Consider the following 22,461-nt stretch of genomic DNA (forward strand, 5'->3'; position numbering starts at 1 on the left):
TGGGAATGTAGCTCAGTGATAAAGTTTGTTAGCAAACTTCCTCTAAGTTCTATCCCCAGTACAAACAAACAAACAAAAAAACTCAAAAACACAAACATCAAACTTAATGTATGATTTTATCTGAGAGAATGGGAAGACACTCAAAGAATAATTCAGCTTTATATATCAGATATAAGGAAAATGTCCATGTGTCTCTCTTGAATCATGGTAACATTTCAAATCACAGAATGCAAAGTTTTGGTGGGCTCTTAGATGATTTATTACCATACTGTACATGCAAATTGCTTTACACATTTCCCAGTAGCAAGGTATAGGCTTTTGGCATGTTCTGACAATCTGAATAAACTTACACAAAGTAACATTGGCCGTCACTTAAGTCAGTTTCTAAAATTAGTCTAACATCCACTTTTGCTGCCATCACACATTCTTTCTTCAAGTTTCTGGAAAACACTCCAACTCTCTTGCCAAATGAGCATATTTAATCATTGAACTGGATTTTCCAACCTGAATCCAAGAAGATAGTGAGCTCTTGTGTTGTATACCCCAGTCTTTGGGCAAAGGAGAAAGAGCCAATCAATGACTGTTGTGTCCCATCTATACAAAGTAGGAGCTCTGTGGTCAATTACCACCATTGAAGAATATGGTAGCTCAACCAAAAGCAAATGGGCATGATTTTGATGAATTCTCTACAAACATTTTCTGTATTTACAGTTATGGCCAGGCTAGACTTAATATATGTACCTAAAAACATTGTAATATATCTTTGTATTAAGGAGTCAATAGCACCATTTGACAAGTTTTAAAAATGAAATGTTCACAGCTCCTTTTTTCAGTGCTTTTAAAATAGAAGTTGGGAAGGTAGCCTATAATCTTGCTGTGCACACTAAAACATTTCATACTTTGTCCTCCAAATCCTACAGGCTTTTACTGTTGGCTAATGCTTTGCAAGCTAAACCAGTGAAGTTGTTTCCTGTATGCACTATTTCATTAACTTAAGCCTCCATGTACTATGGAGTAGCTTATGGCCCTTTAGCCCAGAAAGCTTTTGACAACCCAGCAGTACAAACTTCACATCTAGGAAAGTTCAGAAAAGACACCCCAGATAATGTCACATAAGGCTGAAAACCCCTTTTGGGACATTTTTTTCTTAGTGCCTGCTAACTTAGGTTTTCTGTATGTTAACTTCTTAGTTTCTTTTTCCTTATTCAGATAATAGTTCATCTTTGTCCCTATGTAGTCATTCACTACTCACACATATTATCAGAGATAAGCAAAGTTGCAAGACAACCAAAAATATTTATACTGTGATCTGATTCTAATTGTATATGTTTTTTTAAAACAAGTTTCTTGAAGATGAAGGTAAAAATACTGCCTGCAGTAAGTAATATAAAAAGGAACTTGTGGAAGGTGGGGGTTGAACTGTCCAGATCAGATAACTTAAAGGGCTAAAATAATGATAACAGTAACCTTGATGTGGGCCTTTGTTAGCAAACTTCAGTAGGTGATTTTCTGGAGTAGCAAGAGTTTTTAGAACTCCAGTTCTGCAAAACTTAGGCAGATAATTGCTTTTATAGTTTCCTCTGCTTTATCAATGGAGACCTGGCCAATGCAGTTTATGCTTTCAGTGACTGAGTCTTTGCTTTAATCAATGACTTGTAAAAATGTCTTTGATATGTTGGATGATTTTCATTCTGCTGAGGGGCATACCAGATGAGCCAAGCATATATGGCAGATGTTCTGAAGAAAGGCTATACTTGTTTCTGACCAAAAACAAGAAAGGAGCAGGGAATCTAATTCAACTTTGCACCAAATCTGAGGCTTTACTGCAGATTTAGCAACACTGCCCTCTGGATTTTAGTCTTTCCTACCTAGTGTTATTTCTTCACCACTTTGTCTTGCCTTTCCCCTCTCTGCCTATGCTGTCAGGTCGATCTTCAGTCAGACATGCCCCCTTTTCTCCTGTCTGCGAAGATTCTTCTAGTCCTTCAAATCAGCCCATGTGCCCATGAAGCTTTCCTTGATCATTTGTAGCAAAAGAGAGCTTTTCCCTGTATCCTAGAGGGCTACAACCTGTCCAGATTTAGCACAGGCTTGCCTTTTCTTTCCAACTAAAAGCTCACTTCTGGAGGGTGGCACTGGGTTTAATTCATTTTTTTCTTCTCCACTGCATATAATAGTTTCTCAGTGAAAGTTTACTGGGGAAATGGGTACCTAGAATAGGCTATTTCTGAAAATCTTCAACATTAGCTGATCGTGTCCTTAAAACATGCTTCCATGTTGGCCTACTGTTCCCCTAATCTGTGCTGTTTGATTTTGAGGACAAAAACCAGCTGTTGACTTTGGTCTACTCATTTCCAAGATATTTAACTCCATCAACAACAGTCTTCAAACTCTAAGCAATTCAGAAAGTAGGAAGGTAAAAATGTAGACTTCTTTATTTACATTTTGTCATCTTTATCCTCTTCCATTCCAGTCCCATTCTAAACTGGAATAGCCAAATAGCCAAACAAACATTTCTCTCTTATACATACATCAACCATGGCCAACTGGTGGACGATTCATATCTTTTGTTCCTGTGTTCTATACTATTGATTCCTGAAGTCGCTTAAATAAAAGAGTATATTATTTAGAATCATAATATATATAATTTTAGGTATTCCTAATAATAGGCTGATAATGGGTTTTCTATTTAAATATCTAACTTAAATATCCTTTAGACTACAGATGTTGAAAGTCAAACTGAAACACAAGAGTCATGAATGCCTAAATGTCTCTCAATATCTAGGTTACCTGCTTCCCTTAAGGCAGATATTTTGGAATGAATAATTTCTCTGTGACAGAAATAGATGAGGAAAAGGGCCCTTCTTGGATTTCTAAATATGTAAGAAAAGTAAAGGAAAGCATTTACTCAAGACCTTCTCTTCAAAGAAATGAAATATAGAACACTCAGAAAAGCATGGGGATTTAAATGTTGCTTTCTTACATAAAAGATTTGGTCATTTGCCTATTTCCTGGTCTGTTGATGAACAAGTCTTTATCATAGAATATCACCTAATAGAGCATATTTTCTAAAATTATAAATGGAAGTTCAATTGATATAAATTGTTTTAGAATATTCTAAGAGATTCAGAATCAAAGGACTCTCATTTCTTAGCTCATTAAGTAATACCTTCAGATTGGCTTAAATGTACAAATGCTAGTATAAGTTACAGATGATTATGTATTAAGGTATTTATATGATTTTTAAATATAAGGATCAAGTTTCTAAAGCACACTCAAAGTACCAGAAATCTTAACTTCCACTCTCAGCGAACTCCATTCGTATAAATTTCTTTTTTGGGAAATGATGAAATTTTGAATTTTCAATTTTGTTGAGAAATTTCACTGTCTTATGTCTAGCAGTTGTTGTGAGACTGACTACAACATCAAACAAAACTCACCTAAGTTCTGACGAAGCAAATGAGAATCAGAACCTTAAGCTAAGGGGGATGAGGAACTACAGTACAAAAAACTGCATTCCTAGAGGCCATCAAAAAGCATGGGGTGTTGCTGTGAAAAACCAGGGCCATCAAATTTTTTTTAATCTTTTTTTTCCTGTAAAGGACCAAATAGCCAAACAAACATTTTAGGCTTTGTGGGTTGTACAGTCATTTTTTAAAATACTCAACTTTCCCCTGATTGTATGAAAATAGCCACAAACAATAGTTTGGATATGTTCCAATGAAAACAGCCTTTGAAAGATTTGCTCTGTGAACCACAGTGACTCCTGAAAACTCTTCTTTGGAGATTTCAATTTAATTCCTGGAAAAATTATGTGGAAGTTGATTCTGTAAAATGTATGTAAGTTTTTATATGTATATCTCAAATATGTAAGTTGTATTTCCATTAATAAAAGAGCTAAAAGAATGATTGGCATTCAGACAACTAAGAATATAAACACCAGCCCCTGACTCTTATTAACAATCCCTTTTGCCTATATTATTAGTTCCTGGTCATAAGGAATTACTTAAACCAGAAGTCAGCTGTCCCCACTAACTGAATTCATAAGGCATTTTAAAAAAATTGAGAGAAAAAGCAACATCTGTTGGACATAGAATGAAAAACTATTAAGTCATTTTGACCTAACTATTAATGAATGGAACATTTTTTTAATTATTAGAACATATTTTTGCTTACAGATAACTATGAAAATAATACTGAGACTAATGGTGCCATGAAAAGAAAAAATAATAAATATGCTATTTATAGTTTATGCCATGGTATATGAACTGTATTGTGGGTGTGTTAAATAGGTTAGGTTAAATGGAGGCCATTATGAGATGATAGTTTTCAAGTATGACTATACTTACATTTTGCAAAACAGATGGACTATTGCCCATGTATCAAGGAAAAAACAAAGAAAGGGCAAACCTAGTAAATTTTTATCATTTGAAACTGATTGTTAGAATAGGGGAGAGCTTAAGGAAAACAATAGCTTTCAAAAAAATCTAATGTAAAGTCTAGTGTATTTGAGTAGCTTGTAATAGTCTTTTGAAAGGAAAGTAAGGATTATTCAGTCTGATCAAAGATTAAATATCTGCATTATTAACACAATGAATCATAGCAAAGATCAGATTGGACACAAATATTCCATATCTATGGATTTTCCGGGTCAATCTTAAAATGCACTGAAAACAACTATTTAGAAAGACAAGGTGATTTTTAAGTCTTAATCTTGTTGTTGAGAGATTCAAACTAAATTCTGGATCCATGTTTCTCCAGCTAGTCTGGGATGCTCCCACAAGGGCTTTTAGAGGATCTCACAACCCTATACAATGAGCCTGATGGCTACAAGGATGAAATAAAACATTGATTTGGGATTAATTGTAGCAAACCAAGACAAGGAAAGAGTCAACAACTGGTGGAATCTTGTGCCATTATTGGTCAATGGAAATATACTAATATTGAAACAAACCACTTTCAAAGTTTCAGTCAGAATGTGGGAAGTGGCTTTCTCTCACTTGGCTAATTTCAGCTCAACCAGGTGGCTGCTTTGAATCCTCTCTGGAGTAGCATCTGATTCTTGCAAGCTTCTTAGGTAGTCTGATTTTCTGACAAGGCTTCTATCTTGCTCTAAGGGTACCTCTGGGCCAGATGATAGGGAACTGAATCAGGAAGAAAGCTAAAATTGTGCAATCAGATCAACTAGAATATCACAGAGCATTTATGAAAATCTTAAATTTTAACCTGATATAAATTAATCATATTTATTTTTGCTCCCAAAGATAAGTATGAAAATGATTGGAATGACATATTATATGAGCTCATGATATTCACAAAAATTAATATAATGACAACAAAATCTTGCCCTTAAAAATTTTAAAGTATAGGAAGAGGATATGTTGAACTTGGTTTTTATTGGGTTGTCTCTCCTCTCTTTTCTGTTTGTCAAGGTACTGGAAACTCACCCTGAATGTTTCAGGGGAATAAAAGGACTTAGAAATTTGTATAGAAAATTATTGGGTACATTTCTATTTATCAAATTGTTATGAATATTATAATACCAATGTTGAAATTACATGTCTATGTTTTGTTTCAAAAACATTGCATATACACACAGAGTCTAAACATTAAGCAGTGTTCAACCAATAAATGCTCAAATTTATCAATGACCCTGAACAGGAGCATTTCACTGCTGATCATTAAGGAAATTGGAATATGACCTAATAGGCAGTAATTACAAGGATATTACAAATCCTATTACATAAGTAAATGCCTACAGACTTTGCATCCTCCCTAGTAGACCTAGATAACCAGACAGTATACTCTGCAATGACAAATAAATTACATAATGGCATTGTAATTATGCAAGTGTCTCCATTCTGTATATTTTGTCAATTATATATTAGGTCCACCTTCATCAAGAAAATCCTAGTGTTAATTCACTTTGTTGACCTCTTTTTAAATTTTTTTTTAATTGACTTTGCAAGAACAACCCAAAACAGAATAAATGGTTTACTAATTTTATCCTTTGCCTTTTCTGGCATTTACTTTTCTTTTTCCAATTTGAAATGCAACCAGCTGCTTCTGTGCAATAAAAACTAGATTATGAAACAAAACAGCCCTCTTTAAATTTTCAGCCTGTAGGCAACCCACGATCAGTCACCTTGTATGTGAAACTGGAAATAGGCATTGCTAAACATTCTAAATTACAAAATATGTTTAAAATACTATGTAATTGAGGTCACGGTAAAAGGCAAACTTCATGTCTTTTAAAGTCTGCCACTAAAAATGACTATAGAAACTTGATTATTCTAAAATCAGTATTTAAAAAATTTCTAAGTCTATTTTTAAAATCCATGTGTAATGGCAGTGTTGATTAAACCCTTCTAACGACGTGTAAAAAATGAGAACCAATAGTCATTTCAGGGTAACTGACGTGATATCACCATTCTCATACAGTCTTCATCATGCTAATTTATAAGTTTCAGTAGATTTCTAGAAAGATATATTGCCTGTGACACAAGAATGGTATACTGGTTCAGAATTGCAAATTGGATTCTGTGTGTAGTCCTTTCTCAATGGGGACACATAGTGGACCCACAGCAGACACTGGTAAGCAGGAATACTGTTGGCTTTATGGCAGTACTCAAGAGGCTCTAGTCTGTAGTTAGGATTACAGGACCCAGAGAAAAATCAAGAGGAACTGTGGCAGAGAGATTACTTGGCAATGCTCAGGAAAGTGCTTTTCTTTGAAGTTGTGCTAGGAAACATTTCATCAAACCATATGAATGGGCGGGAATAGCCAATAGCTTTTTGCTTGTTGCAGTCTACAATATTTCTGAAATATTTTCTTCTTGGCCTCTCTTCAATTCATGAATTGAAACTGAGGCAGCTCAGACATAAGCATAAAAGTTCAAGTGTCACTTTGCTTAAAATAAAAAAGTACTCTAGACCAGTGCCATATGCAATAGCCATGAGCTACATGTGGGTTTTGACTGCTTGATATACTAAAGATATGATATACACTCAATTTCAAAAACTTAGTATAAAAATAAGCAATCCAAAATGTTTCATTATTTTTTGATTATATATTGATGTAGCAAATTTGATATATTAGGTTAAAAGATACTATAATTTCATCTTTTAATTTTTTTAAATGTAACTAATAGGAAATTTAAAATTACATAAGTGGCTTTATTACAAGACAGCTCTTGTTCTATATAGTAAATGCTACAACCATCTTATTATAATTTCTAGTCCATGTGTCCCTGGGACAAATGTTTCCTTAATATTTTGAAAGAAAATACTGGGTTTTTTAAATGGGTTTTTTAAGATTTTTTAAATGGGGGATGTAGTTCAGTATTGACTCTTATGGTAAAATAATGTAGTTTATACTATGCATCTGAACTTCTCAAAATAGAAACCAATAATGCAATGTGATAACTGTCAGTTCTAAAATGCAAAATATTGTTATTTGCTGAAATTTTAAAAACTATCTTGCTTTGAGACTACATTGTCAGAAGTAACCTTATGAATTTTTTCCAAATTAAGTCTCTATTTTCCTGTTATTTAGCTAAATCATCCTTGCGATAGACAATGTATCCCATTTTAACAAGCAATGTTCTTTCAAAAATGATAACATTATGATGCTAGCTTAGATTTTATTTCTATGAAATCTGAATTACTTTACTGAAATGAACATTTCTGTGAAAGATTGACTTGTTTCCCACTGAAACGACTTCATTAGTCACTATATGGGCATTATCAGGACTTAACATATGGAGTAAAAATCTAAAATCTCCATCAATATTTTAGAAGATGCAGTTTACAGATTTAAAAAGAGGGAATTACCTTCATGTTCTTGAGTACTCACCAAGGAAGGTCATGTACAATCATTCAAATGGTTAAAAATGGTTAAATTCACTCTGAAACTCACTGTGTGGCTGTGGCAATGGTAATGCTGTTTCTATAATCCACAGGGCCAACTGATCCAGTCAGCCCCAGTGTTGGAATGATATAACCTGCCCTTGGAACGCCAGATGGGAGGGATGATATGGTCTGATCTTCCAACTAATTGCTGTTCTCTAATAGAACCCCATTTCCCTCTCCTATTTCCTCTTTTGACGAATGGAACACTTCACACACACACACACACACACACACACACACACACACACACACACACTCTCACGGGGAAAAGTTTACCAGGAAATTACTCTTCTTAAATGGAAATCTTAATGCTTAATGAAGAAGACATTCTTGCAAGTTAAAAAGTGAGCCCTTTATAACAACCAAAATTTTAATTCTAAGAGGGAATAAAAGAGGGAAGAAGAGGACAAGTACTATTAATAAAAATAAAACAAAAAAAATAATCATCTGAACTCAGATTATGTGCTTCTTCAGAGTCTTTTCCTCTATGGCTGTGACCTATCAGATCCCTAAACTATGGAATACCAGAAGCCCTACCTTATTTCCTTTCTCTGAGAATAGGAGATTTGTGCTTGGAATGCAAAATGTACACTGAGATCCAATAACCTCCAGTAGCCACAGAGACTTTGTTTTCCAAAGTAATGGTTTTGAGGAGGAGCCAAAAGAAATTAAGATCTCTTTATTTTATGAGAATTTTTATATGCTGGTCATTTTTATTGTTTTCATTTTGGACATTGAAAATTATTCTTTTTAAAATTATTAAAACCCACCACAAATGTATTATATTACATTATGCAAGATTTTGGTAAAATATTAATTTCACCTCAAACTAGAAATAAATTCGAGGTACTTGGACTCAGTGTAATTTCTTTAAGGGAAAAATGGTTCTGCTATTAAAGTCGGAGAAAAATACACTGGAGATACAAATTATAATAAAATATTAGATTCTAGCTTCTCAAGAGTATGATTTGAAATCAGTGTTTTCTTCATTTTTGTTCACTTTTTAAGGCAAATAAAAATTTGTGCACTAAATTTCTTGACATGAAAAACTTTTTCGCTACATTCCAAAATGTGGGCACTTTCATTCCAAGTGTGAGAAAAAGATATACTATATTTCATAAGTATCCTTAAGCTTATAAAGAATTTATCTAGACATTGTCAATTGGAGGGGAAAGTTTTTATATACAATAATTGTCTTTTTCTAGTAAAGTCAATAATGAATGATCTACTCTATTCAGACATTTTGGCACCAATTTGTGGAATAGTTTTTTTCTAAATATTTGAAACTTTTTAATTATAGATTTATCCATAAAAATGTTTCTATCTATAGGTTTTATAAATTCATGAATTTTATTTGCAAAATGAAAATGAATTAATTCTGTTACCCCTTTCCTTCCCTGATTTTCTTTATTCTTTATTCTTCTTTAATTTTCTTAATTCTTCCTTAATTTTGTCTACCTGAAGAGCATCTTATTGGACAATAGGTGAAGGGAAGAATGAAATTCATCATGTGTGTGTAAAATACTTTCTCCAGGATTGTTAAAATGTCAGAATTAATGGCAGAATTAATTATTAATAACATTTTGATTTTTTTGATATGGTGTATATAAGTAAGAGGACATTCTCCACATAAACTTTAGGGGCATATGAGTTCATGGCCCTTATAAGTATGCTTCAATTTCTTACCATTGTAAATGGAATTTTTTGCACATTCTGTATGACTATCACTTATATATCCATTTCCTTGTAAACAGTTTTGAACACATTAATGCTGAAAAATAAATATTGGGAAGGCCATGGAAATATATTTTATAGCATCTCCTAGTATTATCTGAGAAGCAGTTCAAAGGAATTACTGCCTTGTGAAGAAAACCAAAGGATGTAGGATGGCTAGGTTTTCAAAGGAAAATTAATTTGCTACTATTTACTTAAAATGTCTGCCACTGGTTGCTGAAAATGGGTGTTTTTAAGGGTTGTGTTTACTTGCAATTTCAAATTTAACTCATCAGTACTAGGTATCCATTACATGCCATAGAAAACACTATTATTTTCATAAAGCAGTCACATGCATTGAAGTTAGGATTACCAACTTGTATATATGTATTTTTTTTTGCACCTCAAAAACAGAATCACTATTAGTGCATATCATGCTTCCACACCCTTCCTTGCTGAAGGACAAAGCACATAAAATGCCAGAGTTTGACTTCTGGATCTAAAGGAAGTCAACTTAGTACTCTGGCAAGATCACATCTTGTTGTGGAACTCCAAGTCCCACGGCAGGGTTTTCCTGCCCTTCTCTGGGGTCTGCTGCTTCCTCCACAGTCTTCAGTTTCTCTTCCACTGGGCTCTCCTCCATTTCTGGGTCAGCAATCTTTATCTCATCCTCCAGAGCATTGGGCTCCATCATGGGGACTTCCTCAGCATTTATATCTTCATCTTTCACCTCCTCTAAGGACTGCACCTTCATCAGCTCAGCCTCTTCACCCTCAACGGCCACTTGGGGCCCATCTCCTTGGGTGTTCTCTACTTCTGGCATAGCTTTGATGTTCTCGCTGCTGCTTTGGATTGGAGAAGGTTCTTGGCTAGTCTTCTGGCTCTCCTGGATGTTGCCATGGCTGCTACTGGCACTTCCCAAGCGTGAAGAAGCCACCACAGCCTTCACGGCTGCCTGGTTGGAGACAGAAAGGCATCAGATGTCACCTCCACTTAAAATCCCAAATCAGAGCTAAACCCCTACTTTGTTTTTAGGGAGTATATTTTATAAGTTAGTGTTCAGTCTTTCAAAGTATGCTATTCTAACACCATTGGATGAAAACTTGTTTGGAGAATGAACAACAAAATCTCTCTAATCTCAAATTAGAGTATTTCATAATCTGGATAACTGATGACTCATATAAAATTTTAGATTGTTTCCCAAAGTATTTGTTTCCTGGAACACTAGGATCCATGCTACATCAACACTAATCCAGGGTATTTCAAATTAATTTGGCCCTTCAGTTTATTTAATCTATATGAGCCAGTAAAAAAAAGTTGAAGAGAACCCTAAGTTTGGAGATCCCCTTCTATAACTAGTTCTAAATACCATTATGTCATATAAAAGTATATAGTCTTTGTTTTATAAGTGTTCTATAGGAAATGGGCACATTTTGATGAATAATTTCTAATTTCAATCATGTTAATGTTTATCAAGTATGGTTATTTATATTATGAAGTATAGTTTCAAAAAATATTTTCCAGTTTTCACATATTCAGGAAGGAAACAACTTCCTGAATAAACATCAGTTTCTTGAAAAATGCTGTTCCAATTGATAAGCCTTAATTAGATGAGAAGCAGCAATAGTGTATTTGGTGACCAAATTTCAGTATAAAAAAAACTTTTTCCTACTATTAATGATGAATTTATGAGAAGATAAAGAAACTGGAAGTAGTTTAATGTCAGCACTGTTGGGTGCCACTGGTGCCACTGAAAATGGTTACTAGTCCTAGAAAGAGGCATAATCTTTTAAAACAATGTTACTGTATTTTTATACATTTATTTATTATTTATCTATTTATCATGTATTGCTGAAGATCAAACCCAGTGCCTCACACGTGCTTAGGCAACCACAGCCCCAATATTTTTTTAAAAAAACAAAAGAAAAAAATGTCATTTTACCTTAAGTTTGCGTCGAGCATTGAACTCCTGGAGCTTCTTTTGAGCAGTATCCATGTGTACAAAATTGGCTGCTTTACCTGTTACCCATGGGTGCTGGAGAGCTTGAAAGGTAGTCAGCCGTTTTTTAGGATCCAAAATAATTAATTTTCTGACCTGAAATGATAAAGAAACAGATTTAAGGAAACTTTTATGGTGGCTTGAACATGCCCCTAGCTTGTGAACTTCTAGGTCTTGTTCTATTTTCTGAGCAGTAGTACTAATTATACATTTTTAAAAAGGGTATAAGCCCTCAGGGGACTCAGTGGGCAGGAACTACTGCAGGTAGCAGTAGATGATATTGGGACCCTACTGAAACCTGTCCCCCAAGTGGCAGACTGCTTTTGAGCAAAGGTCAAAGAAACAGGTCCTGCTTGCCTCTGATTCTTTGAAGGTAAAACCAGCATCTGAATCATTCTAAGATGTACTTCAGAATCACCTAGAATTCAGAACTTAAAATACATCTCCATGGCAACAGAATCATTCATGCATCATCATTCTTTCCATGGAGATTAAATGGCAAACAAAAGGGGCAATAGTCCAACTATTTTATGATACTATTTTATGATACTCCTGGGATGTGTAGTTCTTTTTCTTTAATCTCCGGAGGGTGCTCCAGCCCACAGCTAGAGTAAAAGTCATTTTAGAATCAAAAAAGTCACTGGCATTGGGGTATGATTTGCTTAAAGGGTTAAACTCAACCAAAGGCAACCTGTTCTGAAAGGTCCATTTCTGCTTCTCAGAATGACAGGCAATAAATTGCCAAGAAGATCAACAAATAAAATAGTTCCAAGCCTTGGACTCAGAGGAGTGATCTGATATGATAGTCTATTTGAAGTCAAAAGATGTGTGAAAGTTCTGATTGTGTTTCTACTTTTGAGACCTAGACATAGACACAAAGTGGGTGCCTATGGACACGTCCCTAGGTCCTTTTCTTACATGATTGGATCTGATTAACACCTTAATTCCCTTGTTTATGCGTTATTATATGCATATAATTTTTTTAAAAAACTAATAATCTTTAGAATTAAGGTATACTTAGAGTTACTAGCTCCAGTTCTCAAGCAAGGGATTAACAAACTCAAATTTAGTACTTGCCTAAGGTTAGACAATTTCTAGTTAGTAGAGCTTGGATTTAAACTGAGGTCTGTATTATGTCAGCATTCACCTCAAGTCCATCATAATGTCTCCAAGGGAGTCAATCTCTCTGGACTTTGGCCTGGTAAGAAATGAGGGACTTTGGATGAAAAAGTGAACCCAGGCCAACAAAATCAAGCAGCAAGTAAAATAAGGAATAAATAATATCTGGTTTGCCTTTCAGTCTTTTCTGTAACATTTATAAAGGACTGTGTATTTGGGTTGGAGACATTGGATTTGTCCAGAGCAGAGACTTCCACATCCTGTGCGGAGTGTATTTAAGAAGGGCACAGGAAGAGGCAGGGAGACCAGAGAGGAGGTTGTGGTCCAGGTCCTACAGGATGGTGTCTTGGATTGGGATAGTGGTAGCAGAGATGGAGAAAAGTGATGGATGTAAGAGATGTCTGGAGTGTGGTGCAAAATCCTCACATGCCACACACAGCGCTCCTCTTCCCAGTCATGCAGGAAAAGCCATGGGCCCTAAGTGATCTGTTCCATGAAATAACATGAAGTAAAAGGAAGAAATGTTTGATGGAGGAAAAGTCCTGGAACAGGGGTCTGGAAACTGTAGTCAGTTTTAATAATGTTCTCCTATTAGCAAGATGTATGATCTTTGGCTGTGCCTTCAATTTTCTTTTCTTTTTCTTTCTTTCTTTTTTTTTTTTTTTTTTTTTTTTTTATGCTGGGAATTGAACCCAGGGCCTTGTGAATGTGAGGCAAGCCCTCTACCAACTGAGTATATCCCCAGCCCCTGTCCCTTCAATTTTCTGATCTTTAGCACATTCATCTTTAAAATGAGGGAAAAATCAGATGACTCCCAAGATCCCTCTCAACTCTCTATGATTCAAAAGTCAGCTTTTGGTTATTTCTGTGTGGTTTTCCCCTAGATCATTGATGATAAATGTTTTAACCACACATTAGTATCATCTTTTTAAAAGAGGAGGACCCCTCCGAAGAGAGTGTTTCATGAATGCAAATGAGCTTCTATATTAGCTTATGTGAAAAGCAGTGTAAAAGAAACAAAATACACTATTACTACTTCATGACTCTATGTCAAGGATCCATAAAGGAAGAACTTGTATTGCTGCCAGGATATTTTAATAAGTTTGGATGAAATTTCAGGAAGTGACATTATTTTATATGAAGTCTATCTAAATCTAGGTAATAATAAGCCATGTTAAAACAGAATTTTGTGTAAACTATGTTTGGATTTACCTCGCACAGTTTTTGTCATAAGCAAGTCTCTTCATTTGTCAGGTGGTAGAAACTCATTAATTAATACAATAACAATTGTAGTTTGTGATAATTTATCTAATGATGAGTCAAAAACATATCTTTCATTATCTATAAGAAAAATGCATTAATGCTACTGCTGTCAAGAGTCAGGTAGAGGTTTTGAAGTCAGAGGGGACAAAAAAGGGACTACAAAAGGAATCCACATCAGGGTGTATTATATATATATATATATATATATATATATATATATATATATATAGCCTTTGAGAAGACTGGGGGAATTAATTAACCACTAATTATTAATTAGAGCATAATTTTAAAAATGTCCATTAATTAGTTAAATATGAATTTATTCCATTGTGTTTCATTTTGTTTTGGTCACACTTACCAAGTCCTTGGCATTTAGAGATACTTCATCCCACCAGGGGGAGATAAAGTAATATTCGCAGTTCAGAATTCTCCTGAACATGAACTGATCACCTCTTTCATCATAGAATGGTTCAAATCCACAAAGTCTAGAGGGGGAAAAATATAGGAAATAAAGTATCTTTAAAAGACTATATTTCATCAAATTTCTACAGAAATTCAAGACCTCCTTTAGAAATAATACACAAAAGCAAGTCTACTCAGCACAAGTATATAATTGCCTTGTTACAATTCATGATCAATAGTGTAAAAACACAGTCACATCTCAAGGAAGTAAGAATAGTGAGTAGGATTTCTGAAAAAAATATAATAATTATTATGATGACATAAAAAGAACAGCAATAACAATAGCATACATTATTATAAGCACTATGGTAAAGATTTTTCCATAAATTTTTTCTTCATGAGAATTAAGACAGGTTGATTAGAGTTCCCATTTAGTAGTATAAAATGGAAGAGTTATAATTTTGAGAGTAAAGAGGTTAAAAAATGGAAATAAGAGTTTTATTTTTTTTTAATTCATTTCTATTCACTGAATTCCTCTACAGAAATGTACGATCCATCAGGCATGGTGGCTTGTGCTGGTAATTACATTGACTTAGGAGCCTGAGGCAGAAGGAACACAAGTTCAAGGTCAGCTTTGGCAACTTAGACAGACCCTGTATCAAAATTAAGGAAAAAAAAAAAAAAGGAGAGAGAGAGAGAGAGAGAGAGAGAGAGAGAAGGGGGCTGGGGATGTAGCTCAATGGTAGAGGACCCTTCCTGGGTTCAATCCCCAGTGCTGGAAAAAAGACTTAATTCAGTGACTAGATGCAGTCAACAAACAGCCTAAATTTGCCTCATCCTTGTAAGTGACCCTTTCTTTCATACATCTTAAAGATATTCCACCTATATTCATCTTCACTTTCCACCACAGGATAAGCATAAAAATGAATAAGAAAAGTGGGACAAAAAGGAACAGAAGAACATTTCTGGCATCCTAAAGAGAGGGTGAGAAGAAAAGCAAGTTGCCAATTCTCCACTGCCAAGAGACAGGTGGGGGTTCTGAAATCACTGGGACAAGAGGGGAACTGTCAAAATGAGCCCATGTGTTGCATATGTTTCTTTTGAAAAGATTGGGGATAAAATAATGAATAAAAGACGTCTTCTCAAATTATTCCTTTCGTGCTGGCTAGGTTGGTGCAGAGGATGAAAAATTCAAGTGTATCCTGAAATGATGGGTTTCTATGAAGAAGTATTTTCTTATGTTCTTTTACTCATTGGGAGAGTCTTTGTTTCCTCCAAATATCCTAGAGTCAGCCACATTCTCTTCCCCGCTGCTGCTTCAGGCTGCTCCTGACCTACCTATGGAAGGAAAGCATAAAGACAGAGGGATGCTTGTCCATCCCTGGAGAAGAGGAAAGTCGTCCTTGTCTGGCCCTCCCATCCCTCCACAACACTAGAAAAGTGTTGCTAATTGTGGAGAAATTAGCCAGCTTTCCACACTCAGTTAAGGAAGCTCCTTGCATTTCCCCTTCTGAAACTCTGAGAACAAAAGTGATAAGCTAGAGTGCTTGAATACTTTTTTTCCCATCTCAATTATGTCAACAGTAGCAAACACACACACAGTGCACAAACCTTTCAGAACTGGTAATACTTTAATTCCAACAATGACAGTTGAAGGAGATGCTGGGAGGATATAGGCCTGTAGTGTTTATACAGGGAAGCCCCAGGCCTTTGGGAAGAACCATAGTGTTAAAACTGAAGGAGAGGGTTTGAACTTCAGATGCTATGTGATTCTGGTATGATTGCTGCAGTAGTCAAAGGCCCAGTCCTGCAGCTCTAAAGAAAGACCAGAATTCCTGGGAGAAACAACAGAATGGCCTTTGTTTCTAACTTAACCTCATCTTTAGAAATGGGCCATGGCACAAAATGGCCTGGTGGGGACAAGCTAGAGCTTTTAAGGAGAGAGTAAAGTGTTAAAATGTAGAAGTCATAGATGAGGGGGGCAAGGGGAACAGAGGTATTTATATCTATAGTAAGAATCAAACTTCTATTCATGGCTTTATTCAAAGATAAGCACCAGAATTTATGTACACACAGACAAGTAGATGTAGAACAGATACCTCAACATTTGGGAGATGAAGAAAGGATTTAACTGAGGCTCATAATGTAACTCTGTCATAACATTTACTTTCCCAGGAAGCATCGGCAAAAAGTCATGAGCTCGAATTCTTCCTTTGGTAATTTCTGTACTTCGCTCCCCTTTGATTCTAGGTCACTTGGTGCAATGAGACAGGTGTCTAGAGGGCACAATCTCAGGCCATCGATAGGCCACTGAGTTTAGGAAAACATCTGCCCATGAACCTTGCCAGGTGGATTTCATCAATTATTAATGAACTACAGATTAAGCAAGAGTTCCCCAGGTTTACAGGATGACAGAAATTAGTGTGAAACTTTAGTTCCATATTAGTTCAAAGCAGCATCTCTGTGTTCATTTTTGGAGCCACTACTGTCACTTTCAATAAATTCCTGTTAATTAATAACCTACAGAGAATAAATATAAAGACTTGTTTGTATAATTTGGCAATGGACTAAGGAAAAGGAGTTTGACTGGAAAATATTATCTTCCAGGTCATCATAAAATGTTTCTCCAATGATTGCATTTTCTCTTTTATGTTCCTATGTCAGTGACCCATTCCATGGAATTTTCTTCAATCCATACTTCCATCTTTCAGGGTGCATGTAACTTAATTTCCTCCTTCCATCTCTCAAAGTTCTCTTATACTATCAATGCTTCAAATCTTCCTAGTACATTTTGACACGGATTGTCATAAGGTACATTTCCACTTCATTCACACTCTAAGTGTGAAACCAAACCTTAATCCTTATTTGTAAGGTTTGGTTTTACACTTAACGTGAAATTCAAATGTGTATATGAAGTATGATATATTTCCTGCATAATTCAGGGATAATATTCTTTCTCTAGTATAAAAGAAATCTCAAAGTAGAGTCAGGTATTTATTTTAATGAGTTAAGCATTTCATGTGACAAACAGAAGAAAAAATATGGTTCACTACCTCTTCAAATTCTCAAGCTTTAACACATTTCTAGAAACACAGGAAATTAAATATTGAAAATATCTTTTGCGATTATGTATTAGCAGATGCTATTTTATGGGTTGATTTTTAAACCTTTTTATCTGGGCTATCAACCAATGTACCCACCTGGGTGAACGTAGAGTCTGCTAACTTGCCTGGAAGTTCTGTTTCAATTATGACATTCTGTTCCAATTATTCCTAGCTCACATGACCTACACATTGCACTCTCTAAGATAACTATTAAAAACAAAACTAACAACAAATTTCTGCTATGGACTGATATGTTCTTCCCCACTCCAAATTTACAAGTTGAAGCTGTAACTTCTAATATGATGGTATTTGGGGATGGGGCCTTTGGAAGGTAATTGGGTTTAGGGAAGTCATGAAGGTCATGATGAGGTTAGTGCATTTATGAGAAAAGACCACAGAGTTTGTGCACTTCCCTCCCACCCCTGCTGTGTGAGGACATGCTGACAAGGGAGTTTTCTGCAAACCAGGAAGAGATCCCCCTCACCAGAACTCAGCCAGGCTGCACCCTGATTTCAGACTTCAAGCCTCCAGATGTGAGAAAATAAATGTCTGTTGTTGAAGTCACCCACTCTATATGGCAGCCTGAACAAGACTAATAAATTTTGGGCTGGGATCATAATTCAGTGGTAGAATTCTTGAGGTCCACGGTTGGATCCCCAGCATGAAAGGAGAGGGAAGACAAATACACTTTCTTTCAAACCCTCAAAAATCTCTTTCCAGATTTGAACAATATGGGTTCCAAATATTAATTATGCATTACCATCTAAATGGCAAATACATGTGCTTACTGACATCTTGCTTTTCAGTTTTTCTAAGGAAATCTTGCTTTCCAGCCAAACCTCTATTTGGTTTATGACTTCCCTTGTCATTGCCTGTAATTCCATCATCATTTTGATAAATTTTCCAAAATTCCTTATTTTTTATTAGACAGTTGACCTAAAATGGAGTTGGAGATACCAGAGGGTGAAATATTTAGCTCATTTGTTTCCTCCCAGAGAAAACTGTGTAGGGTTAGTTTGAAAAAGGAAACAAAATTGATAATGAAGATGCATTTAAAATATTCTGATAAAAAAATGTACCAATTTGGGATTGCATAAAAAATAGCCCTTCGCTCTCTTAAAAGGACTAAAGGCCTAATTGTTTTAGACAAGATGGCCAATAAAATAAAACAAGAGAAAGTATAGTAGGTGGACTTGGATTTCACATTCTATATGGTCATCAAAAAATGAATTGTTTCCCAAATCTGCTAAACATTGCATAGCAAAAATGAGATATAGAAAAGCCCTGGGAAGAGGTTCTGGTCCCAAGAAAATTACAAAAGAAAAAAAAAATTCATTTTGAGAAAAATTCTATCACCAACTATATTTAGTATGAACAGAAAATCACAATAATCATCTCGGTTCTTATGAGAACTATAGGTACCTAGAAAATGTTACACAAAGGCAACAGCTTGCATAAAGATTGCTTGTCTTCACTTACAAGATGTAGGTAATTATTCCTACAGACCACATGTCCACCTCCGGTCCATAGGCACAGCCTCTAAGAATTTCAGGTGCTGCAGAAAGAATGAAAATTGTGTTAGGTTGGAGCCTACATGCAACATTCACATGATAATAACAAGCAATGGAGAAGAAACGAAGTTCATCAACGAAACTTCAGAGCCCTTTCATAATCAGACTTCTCTCCCCACAGTATGAGGCTACAGTTTCTTATGTGTACTTTAGTAGGAGATCTTCGGTCTCTCCAGGTGTGGGATACATAAAAAATATTGATTATAAGATTCTTCATTGGAACCTCATGATATTGCTCGAATCAGAGATATATCTCTGCTCCCAAAGACCTCTTACTTTAAAGAGAGCTTTGTACATAGAAAAGGAAGAAATCAAAGTCAAGCACAGTAAAAGGAAATGAAGGCACAAGGATGCCACCTTGAGATCTGCAGGGGCAAATGCCTGTCTAAATGTATGTGGGGCAGGACCAGGGAAGAGGGCAGAAGGATCAGCAAATTTCTGACTTTGGTATGCTGGAAAAGAAGCTGGGAGGGGTCTGGGTACTTGTCCTGGCATTAAGAATTACAGGTGGGTCCTCAAGGAAAAGCTATCCCCAGTCAGTTTGGGGTCATGGACTGAGAAAGAGGGACTTCTCTGTTCACAATCAGCCTGCTTATATTACCCCTGCCTACTGTTGTGAAAAGGAAGGACTTCCCAGCCACGAAATGGCCCTGGAGTGGAGAATAACAAAGTATTTTATATTTTTATTCCTCCAGAGATGTGAAAATGCAAAGTTAACTGGCTGTGGCAGTTTGCACTGAGGATTGGTATAGTTAGGATTTGCATAACTAACAAAGGAAGAGAAAGAGAAGTGAGAAACCTACCATTTATGGAGAGAGAGGGTTCAGGAGTACAATCCAGAATAAGATGTTCTTCTATTGTGAACTAAAGCACTATCTGTGCTTTGTGGGTACCCTGAAGAAGGAGCAGCTTGAGAAATGCTGAGAGTTCCTTGAGGGAGGCCTTTGGGACCAGGACATCACACTCTCCTCCAGGGTGGAGACTGGAGAGCGAGCGAACTGGATCCCTTTGCCATGCAGGCTGTAAATGTCATATTCAGTGGGAATATTAATGTGAGCCCTGGAACGAGGCTGTCATGATGGGTTTCTGGACTTACTGGAGGGATTACTGTAGATTTCCCACTGACATCTTTCAATACTATCCTCTACTGCACCCCTTTCCAATCAGGATTTTCTCTTTTCTGTAGAAATTGTGTTACATAAAATATAGAGATGAAGAGCCGCACTGTGACACGAGAGTGTGCATCCTAGCACACCAAACAGCCATTCAGCAAGATGGGTCCTTAAAGGAATTGTATCTGGATCCAAGTCATTTTTCTTATCTACAGTGAATTATTCCTAGAAAATATTCTTTTTCAAGATTTAATTTAAAAAATTTTAAAAATGCATGCTCAATGCCTACTTTGTTCACTGTCAAGTAGCTCTCATTTCCTGGGACAACCTGCACCTCCCAAAAGGTGCTTTTAAATCTCAGCAGCCCCAACAGTGAACTCCCATTTGCAAATGTTTGTTTATCCCAGTGCAAAGGGAACTCAGGTTAGGCAGCCACTTCCAGGAGGGCTGCTGCTGCCTGTATGTGTCCTTGGGAACTCTTCCAGGCTGGGAGCTGAAAGCATGCATAATTAACATGCATATTTAACATGCATTAGTCCTTCCAGACTCAGGTCATCACATTAGATTTTTCTTTGGTCTGAAGTGTTATCAAGCCCCACAATCACATTTAATCATAAATATAGAAATACTGGGAAGGATATTTTATTTACATTTTATGAGCCTTGGGTTTTGTACCTTTTAAATCTAAGTGAATTAGACTCACTGATTTTGAAGTTTATTTCGAGTTTTGTCTTGCTACCCACTGTGGTATAAGTTAAGGATTAGTTACTGATCATGCAAGCAAAAAGAGAGGCCAGGCACCAGCATTCTGACCCTGCAGAACCTGCTGTACTTCCCACCTGTCCTGCTACTGTGGCTGCTGTGTATGCTGTCCTGTGGGAACTCATCCTGTCAGCTCTGGAGAAATCAGGCCTCCCATCCAGTGCTAACCAGTGATACATTCCCCTTAGGGTCAGGTGTTTTCTCACCATTTCTCATAGTTCCAGCCCAAGAGGTCCAAACAGCCTGAACGTTGGAGGACAAAGTGCCTTTGGGATCCACTCTATGGAGCATCTGAATTTCTCACCTTCCTAACATGGGTGCCAACACACTCTCCACAGGCAGTTTATTTCCTTGTAAGGTATTATGCTGTAATGTGAGTAAACCTGTGGTGTGAAAGGCTAAATTTCCCACAACCAGATTAACTGAGACAAAAGAAATATAAAATGGTCTTGCTCTTCATAATAAATTTCTCTTAAAAAGGGATGTTAAAAAAAACCCTAGAACTTAAAATATTTTAATCAAAATATAAAGTTAGGGTGAAGCAAAGTCTAAGCACTAGACATAATTAGATATCATTCTCAATAGCTTTTAAATGTTTTCAAGTACTAGTTAGTTTGACCTTGACTTTCTACAGAATCAGCAGAGTACTCCCGTGTAATCTACCTGAACCCTTTCCAAGAGTCAAAAGCTTTTCAAAATAAATTGTGGGCTCTGGCACTCCAGTACTTTAAGTCTCCTGGGTATCCAGTGTCCTCACAAGTGATTCTCTAATGTGATCTCAGAGTGAGAGATAGTTGGCTACTTTCAATTTAGTTCAAGAAAAGATATTCATTAGTCTACATTTTAATTTTATAAGCACTTGGTTGTTCTTCGTATCTTTTTTTACATCTCATTAGCAAAACAAACTACACAAAATTGGGGGAGAAGAAATCATTTCAAGGTATAAAACAGTTTGTTAAAATGTAGTTTAGAGGTTAGGGGTGTAGTTCAGTGGTAGAGTGTGCCTAGTACCAAAAACATAAAAATAAAATATTTTAAAAAATGTTAAAATACAACCATCTTTTCTGAAATCAATAACCATTTAATGATTTTTCTGGCTGCTTTCTAAGTGAGTCAAACTGTCTGCCACTTTTTAAAATCACCTTATCATTCATGTTACTGCTCATTAAACAACGAATTCCACAAAGTTCTCAGGATATCTCCTACCCCAATCTCCAGCAGAGTCTAATTTTGGTAAATGATCTCAGAATTCCCATGATTCCAGATAAATCCTTTTAAAAAGTAATTTCACTTGCATATAAAATTAAACAAAAATTCAAACTTGATATTTATTTACTAATGAGCACGTAGGCCAGGGAGTGTTGATTTTTTTTTTTTTTATAAGATGATGACACCCTTAAAACATTTAGAGACTGAAAGTCCATCTAGAGATTATAATGAATTCTACTTTATCAAATAAAATCACTGTGATCTGTTTGGGAAATTATCCTAAAATTAAAGTATCA

The 22,461-nt window shown here is 35.8% G+C and overlaps 1 protein-coding gene across 1 annotated transcript in view; it reads right to left on the reverse strand.

Moving 5' to 3' along the window:
- Positions 1-97: 97 nt before the first annotated feature.
- Positions 98-22,461, reverse strand: part of Camk4 (calcium/calmodulin dependent protein kinase IV) — a 232,431-nt gene continuing 210,067 nt past the window's right edge. The window contains exons 8-11 of the mRNA XM_046460434.2: positions 18,991-19,066; positions 14,364-14,490; positions 11,567-11,719; positions 98-10,579 (exon numbers count right to left, since the gene is read on the reverse strand). Of these exons, the coding sequence (XP_046316390.1) occupies positions 10,139-10,579; positions 11,567-11,719; positions 14,364-14,490; positions 18,991-19,066 (797 nt within the window). The 3' untranslated portion in view covers positions 98-10,138. The remainder of the gene's footprint in view (positions 10,580-11,566; positions 11,720-14,363; positions 14,491-18,990; positions 19,067-22,461) is intronic.

Source organism: Marmota monax, unplaced genomic scaffold (genome assembly GCF_021218885.2).
Source record: "Marmota monax isolate L192 unplaced genomic scaffold, Marmota_monax_Labrador192_F-V1.1 WCK01_AAM20220418_F8-fsc00006, whole genome shotgun sequence".
Taxonomy (NCBI): domain Eukaryota; kingdom Metazoa; phylum Chordata; class Mammalia; order Rodentia; family Sciuridae; genus Marmota; species Marmota monax.